This window comes from Musa acuminata, chromosome BXJ3-4 (genome assembly GCF_036884655.1).
Source record: "Musa acuminata AAA Group cultivar baxijiao chromosome BXJ3-4, Cavendish_Baxijiao_AAA, whole genome shotgun sequence".
In the NCBI taxonomy this organism is placed as follows: Eukaryota; Viridiplantae; Streptophyta; class Magnoliopsida; order Zingiberales; family Musaceae; genus Musa; species Musa acuminata.
Genome location: NC_088352.1, coordinates 34,914,856 through 34,921,380, shown reverse-complemented (window position 1 = coordinate 34,921,380; position 6,525 = coordinate 34,914,856). Strand labels below are relative to the sequence as shown.

The 6,525-nt window shown below is 41.0% G+C and overlaps 2 protein-coding genes across 3 annotated transcripts in view; one reads left to right on the top strand and one right to left on the bottom strand.

The window, feature by feature from the left end:
• Window positions 1-423: 423 nt before the first annotated feature.
• LOC135636034 (pentatricopeptide repeat-containing protein At2g33760-like) lies at window positions 424-2,282 on the bottom strand. Its single transcript, XM_065147564.1, has one exon. It carries the CDS (start codon window positions 2,246-2,248, stop codon window positions 473-475), a length of 1,776 nt encoding a protein of 591 aa, XP_065003636.1. The 5' UTR covers window positions 2,249-2,282; the 3' UTR covers window positions 424-472.
• Window positions 2,283-2,434: 152 nt separating this feature from the next.
• Window positions 2,435-6,525, top strand: part of LOC135636577 (protein SHOOT GRAVITROPISM 6-like) — a 47,589-nt gene continuing 43,498 nt past the window's right edge. For both annotated transcript variants that reach the window (XM_065148369.1, XM_065148368.1), the window contains exons 1-5: window positions 2,435-2,574; window positions 2,659-2,749; window positions 2,840-2,894; window positions 3,002-3,133; window positions 5,088-5,159. In XM_065148369.1, the coding sequence (XP_065004441.1) occupies window positions 2,541-2,574; window positions 2,659-2,749; window positions 2,840-2,894; window positions 3,002-3,133; window positions 5,088-5,159 (384 nt within the window). In that variant the 5' untranslated portion in view covers window positions 2,435-2,540. The remainder of the gene's footprint in view (window positions 2,575-2,658; window positions 2,750-2,839; window positions 2,895-3,001; window positions 3,134-5,087; window positions 5,160-6,525) is intronic.

The window sequence follows — 6,525 nt, the reverse complement described above, 5'->3', positions numbered from 1 at the left end:
CTTTTATCTATGATAATATCGTAATCATGAACCTCAATGTTGGTAGAGTACTAGCAGCTGCTTCCTTGTGACAAGCTGAGAACACGAGGCTTCGATAAAATATGACCAAGAATAATTTTACAAAATGTTTCAGTGAATTAATGTCTTGGTATACATTGTAATCAAAGCTGCTTCTTCAAGAAACATACTAATATTTTGATATCTTTGAGTTGCTACAATGAAAACCGAGTGATGTAATTGTGAAAACAAAGTCTGAAAGATAATAACAATGTGAGAATTGAGTGTTCTACTCGATACACTGTAGAATCAGTGACCTACAATTTTGGTTTCCAAATTGCAGATTACCTGATCAGGTAAGCCAAAGTTCATCAATCTCCTCAATCAAGCAATGACTAACATCTTAGGTTCAACTTTACTAAAAAATGACATATCAAGATTGCCATGTTAATATAACAAACAATAAAGTGTTTCACTACCAATAATTTTGACAAGAACATAAGCCCTGTTTAAAATGGTGGAATCGATGCTTATCTCTAACAATTATCTCTCTTCCTGAAACAAGTGATATGAAATTGAAAGCCAAATGGCAATCGTTACACATCCGTAGGTTCTTAACAATCCTAATGAGTGAGTTCTTGGAAGTATTCATGAGCCCAAATGCCACTGCGAGTTTCTCACTGTGGAATCTAAGTGCAAATTCCCTTTCCTCTTCTTCCAATTCATGCAATGCTGCACTGGTTTCAGGCACATAACCTGCTTCCTTAATCTTGTTGATCAATTCTTCCAAGTATTTGTAAATTTCCATAGTCTGTTGGTGAGATGTATCCCCCATGCGGAATACATGGGCTGTTTGATTGATCTCTATCAAGCTATACCCAATTTGCTTTTTCAAATGCCTGTGGATCATTACGTTTCTAATCTTCTCCACTCGATCCATCCTGCCAGCCAATGCAAAAATGTTGGAGAGCAGCACATAGTGAGCAGGATTCCCAGGTTCAATGGCAAGAAGGTGTTCTGCCACCTCCACACCAAGACTGAAATTCTTGTGCATTTTGCAGGCCCCAAGCATCGCTGTCAATACTTCCGGCCCTGGCAGCCCCCTCGTCTCTTCCCTTATGAACAGCATTGCTTCATCCAAAAGTCCAGCTCTCCCAAGCATGTCTACCACACAAACTTGATGCTCGACACGAGGAACCAGCCCATAGTCTCGCCTCATTGATGCAAAGGTCTCTTGGCCCTCGCTAACAAGTCCCGCATGTGCACATGCAGATAGAACCGCAACAAACGTGACATCATTAGGTGACAGTCCACTTGACTTCATTTGTTGGAAGAGCTTAATTGCTTGATGCCCGTGACCATGCATCCCATATCCTGATATCATTGCAGTCCAAGCAACCACATTTCGCTCCTGGAGGCCATTGAAGATCTTGCGAGCCTTTTCTAAATGACCACATCGAGCATACATGTTTATCAGTGCAGTGCCAAGAACCACATTGAGCTCTAGACCTTTGTTGACTAAATAGTCATTCACCCACTGACCCAAACTCAAGGCACCCAACTGGGAGCATGCCGACAACAAGCTGACCAGAGTGGCTGAATCCGGTTCCTTGCCGGCCACCTGCATCAATTGGAATATCGCAACAGCTTCCTCAGCAAGACCATTCTGCTCATACCCAGCAATCATTGCATTCCAAGCAACGACCGTCCGATTGGGAATTCTGTCGAACAGCTTCCTCGCGTGGTGCAAATCGCCCGTTTTTCCATAGAACACCACCAATGCGGTCTGAACGAATACATCGGAATCAAACCCATTAGAGATGACTCGCGAATGGACAACTCGGCCGGTTCGCGATGCGGAGAGATCGGCGCAGGCTTTGACGACGGAGGTGAAGGTGTAATTGGAGGGCTCCAAGCAGGCGGCGGACATGCGGCGGTAGTGAACGATGGCGTCGGCTGGGCGGCCGTATTTGGCGGCTGCGGTGATGAGGGAGTTAAAGAGAAAGGTGTCCGGCTCGGGGATGGAGAGGAAGAGGGTGCGGGCATAGGCGGCGGTGGAACAGCTGGCGGAGGAGGAGGAGCAGAGGATGAGAGTAAGAAGCTTGGTTAGGAAGGAGCGTGTGCGGTGGTGGCCGGCGACGACGATGCGGGCATGGACCTGTTGAAGAGGGCGAACGCGGCGTCCCGCACGGAGGAGGGCTTCATAGGTTGGTGAGTGCGGGCAGGGATGTACGGTTGCTCTTCGTATCATGAGAGCGAAGCCGGAGAGGCCCAAACGTCGGTGTGAGGAGATCAATGTGCGCGAACGGTTGAGATAGGTCGCAAGGGAACTAAGCGACGTTTGAGATTTGTTGGTGCACAGCCCACGTGGAGTCCATACCTACGGACTCCCATCTCCCTATTTTATTTTATAAGGGAAAACGTAAATTGCGCTGCCGAGGCCCGACCCCACACTCTCCTTCGGTTGTGCTGTCACCGCCCCCTGATTATTTTCGTAGTTGGGTTTCTGTTGCCTATTGTTCGTCTCCTTCGCTTCGTCGGCCATGGCATCCTCCTCCGGTTCTCTGCCCGCCCTAGGTTAACCTTTGTCCCCCCAATTCCAACCCTTCTTCTCTCTTTTTCTTGAGGCTTCATTCCGTTTTCTCCATTTCTTCCTCGCAGAGGCCGTGCAGGTGCTGGTGTCGTCTTTGGTCGACGAATCGCTTGTCGTGAGGGAATCATCTCTGGCTGCTCTTAGAGAAATCGCGCCGCTGTAATTACCCTATATTTTGTTCTTGTTCCTTCCCTGAGATCTTTTCCTCCTGCTTCTTGCTTCAGAATCTTGAAGGGCTTTTCTTCGCAGGAATCCCCTTTTGGTCATTGATTGCTGTGTCTCAATATCCAAAGGAGGGCGTCGGGTATGTAATTCCCGTGAATTTAATCAATTCAAGAATCTGTGTCTGTTTTCTTTGATTCTTGATCGTGTATCTTGAATTGGTTTGATTGGGATCGGTCTGTTGCTCAGCGTTTTGGTAACATGGCTGGAGTGTTCCTTGTTATGGCGGGGGCAGTTCGGGCTATGGACCCGAAGGATGTCGACTCTACATATATGGCTAAGCTTGCAAAGATAGCCACTTCAGAGATTATAACCTCTAAGGTATGAATACCTTGAATGTACATTGGATAAAGATTTGTTCGTAATTTTGATTTAATTGATTTTATGTTTTTACTTCTTCATGTTAGATATGGACTTTACCATATCATTTCTTCTAGAATATTTGTTTCCTTGACTTTGTGATACCTTAGGTTTGTGAGTAGTGACTTTTTAATATGTTTTTATTGTAAATCACATCAAATGCTGGTAATATAAATATACTTTTGTTGTTAAATCAAATGGTGTCTGTAAATTTGATACTTTTTAATATGAATTAAGAGAACAAGACCTAAAGCCTCAAAACAGAAGTCAAAACCAATAAACTAATGCAATAATAATATTAACCCTACCTTCTCCGGATTCAATTAGAAGGTTTATGTAGATGGTTAAGTAAATTTCATTTCTCTCTACTTGTTCCTTCTCGGACTACGGTCCACTTTGTGCTGATCCTCAAGCACATGGTTCTAACGGGCCAACGGCCCTCTATGTTGAGAGTGTATTTCTTAAGTCTTATAGCTACATGATTACTGGAACTTAAATCGAATTCATCTGTAACCTCTGACAAGAAAATGAGGCATTGCTTGCTATCCTTAAAGATGTTTTACAATTGTGATTGGTTGAATAGGTTCTAGATTGAAATATCTTGTTGACTTTTAATGGTTTTAGATAAGTTGGTGATCAATGATTCAAATACTGATTGAACCAGTACCGATACATTTCAATATTTTGTTTTATTTCATTTTTTTCAACTACACCAGATGATACATACTGGCATATAAACTGATATTTTAGGGGTATATAAAACCTTGTTTGTGATACTGAGCAAAGTAGCAATATGAACAACATATTGATGAAGGAAATGGATCAGGATGGAGACCAGAGAAAGAAAAGAGTAGGAAAACTAATGAGGTTGGGAAAAAGCAGCTACTTCTTCAATTCTTTAACCAAAAACAGATAATTACTAGCCCTTTTGAAGGAGTGTGTGTCATAGAAAATGTGCTACTCATTGGATCTTAGAAGACCTGTATTCCGTGATAAATGAAGGCTTAATGATTGTAGTAGTGAGAAGTTTGTGAACTTTAATAGCTTAATGGTCTGGGTGATATAGAACATGAGAGGGCCCTTTTGGCCTTTTATTAAATACATTGGACTAGAATGAAATTACAGGATTTATCTATGGTGATCATCTTAATTTTTAATCAATATTGAACTTTTGAGACAAAATCCTAGTGAGGCTTTAAGAGGACTGCTTATTGCATGAGGCTTCCACCAGTGCGATGTTTAGGGAGGAAGCAGGGGAGTTATTTCATTGTCTTAAACCACAGTCGCTCTGTCATAGAGGAGCAACCAACATGAGATCAATTATATGTATTTAGAAAAGTATTGTGGACCTTCTCTTGGCAAAGACAGACTGCCTGTTGACTTTCACCGTGAAGGTTACATAATAAGAGAAAGTGGAATAAAGAGAGATCTATTTTCACTCTTTCGGGTGATAGAGAAGCTCCAAGTCGTGAGCCGATAGAATAACAGTTGCTAACTTGATAGAACTGAACCATAGCTTAAAATTCTTAAGCTTAAGTTAGCAGTAGTAGACCCATCTAACTCTATAAACCAACTCAAATTTCCTCCCACATCTAATGTGGGACTAAATTTGGGTGTCACACGCTAACACATCAAAGAAAAGGAAATATTCTTTTTAGAAATATTAACTGCCACTGAAGCAAACAATCTAACAGTAGATCTCAAACTCTCAAGGGTCCTGAGAATCTCAGAACAATATTCTATTCTTTTTCTGTGTGCACAATAAAACAGTGAATAATCTTTTCTGATACATGGATGAAAATAGAAATTGAAGAAGAAAGTTGATGTTGCTCTACTTTGTTTTTTCATTTTGTTTGTAATGATTAGTTAACTTATATTATGTGATATTCATATGGCTTATCTTATGTACTGCTAGGAACTTAATGCTGACTGGCAAAGGGCAGCAGCTGGTCTACTTGTTTCAATTGGATATCATGCCCCTGACTTGGTAAGATTTTTTTGATGAGCTTGAGTATTTTATAGTAACTGTTCTGTCTTGATCTTGTAGTTGATTGGTGGAAAGATTTTTGGAAACCTTTAACATTGGTAACTATTAATAAGTCCTAAAATTCTGTTTTCCAAGTTAGACACTAAAATACCTTGATAAACAGCATTTTTTGTGCTGTTCAACATAAAACAGCCTAGGAAATTTGCCACTCTCTTAACTTTTCTCTTCTATTAGAATACCTTGATTTGTAACTATAGAACATCAAAATATTTCTATAACAGTTTTAGGTTAGTCCTGAGCTGTACTGGAACTGTACTGTTTTGACTGGTGTTAGACCGAAAGATTAACCTTTATTTGATTGGAGTGGATGCATATGCATGACAATGCTTTGTTATATTGATTGAGAAATAGTTGTTTATACATACTGAAAATGCGCTCCTGTATATTGATCTTGTGGATATACCACTAGGATAAACTCCCATATATGTTCTTTTGAACAGACATAATCAAAATGAAAAATTTGTTGGGACATTTACAGCTTTATTGTTGTTGTTGAATCAAAATAAATAATTTACAATATACTTGAAGTGGTGTATGATTAAGATTACAACTTCCTAAGAATGTTTATCTTTTTAAAAAGGTTTTATGGGAATCAGGGCTGTGGTTTCGTTCAGACGGAACGCAAGGGGCAGCATGTACCAGTCTGGGCGTGAACCTGTATGCGGACCACTCCCATTTCGGCGGGTCCGGTCTGGCCTATTAATAAAAAAAAAAACCTATTTAACTCATATGGTTTACAGCTTGCGTTTGTGAGCCCTTTTTGCTATACACGCTGAGCTGCCTGCTGCCACTCGTTGTCTGCTGTCATTATTGGATATGCTTCCTCCTGTTCTCCTCTTCCTCTTGCTCCTCTTCCTTTTCCTCTTCCTCCTCCTCTTCTTCCATCATCTTCTCGCCTCTTCCACCTCCGTGGCCTCCTCTTCTTCCATCTTATTCTTCCTCCTCTACCTCCACCATCTCCCCTTCTCCTTCTTCTTCCACTTTGAGTCTTTGATATGTATCAGTATACCATTTGGTACATTGGTATTGGTTGGTACATCAGAATGATACACATGGTCAGTACGAGATGGCAATCCATATATGGGAATACAAGTTTTGCCGGGTGAAATTCAAATTTTAAACATTGCAGGGCTACATGTGCTTGCTAATCCTTGTTGTTATGAACTGTTTTTTTTGGGTTATTGTCATTTTTGGTTCCCATAGTAAGACCTCATTTGTGGTTTTGTGGTCTAAACTTAGCGCAAGTTGAATATAGCCGTGTAATATGTTGTTCTTGTTGGAACTCTAGTTTCTTGTTTGTCTTTGT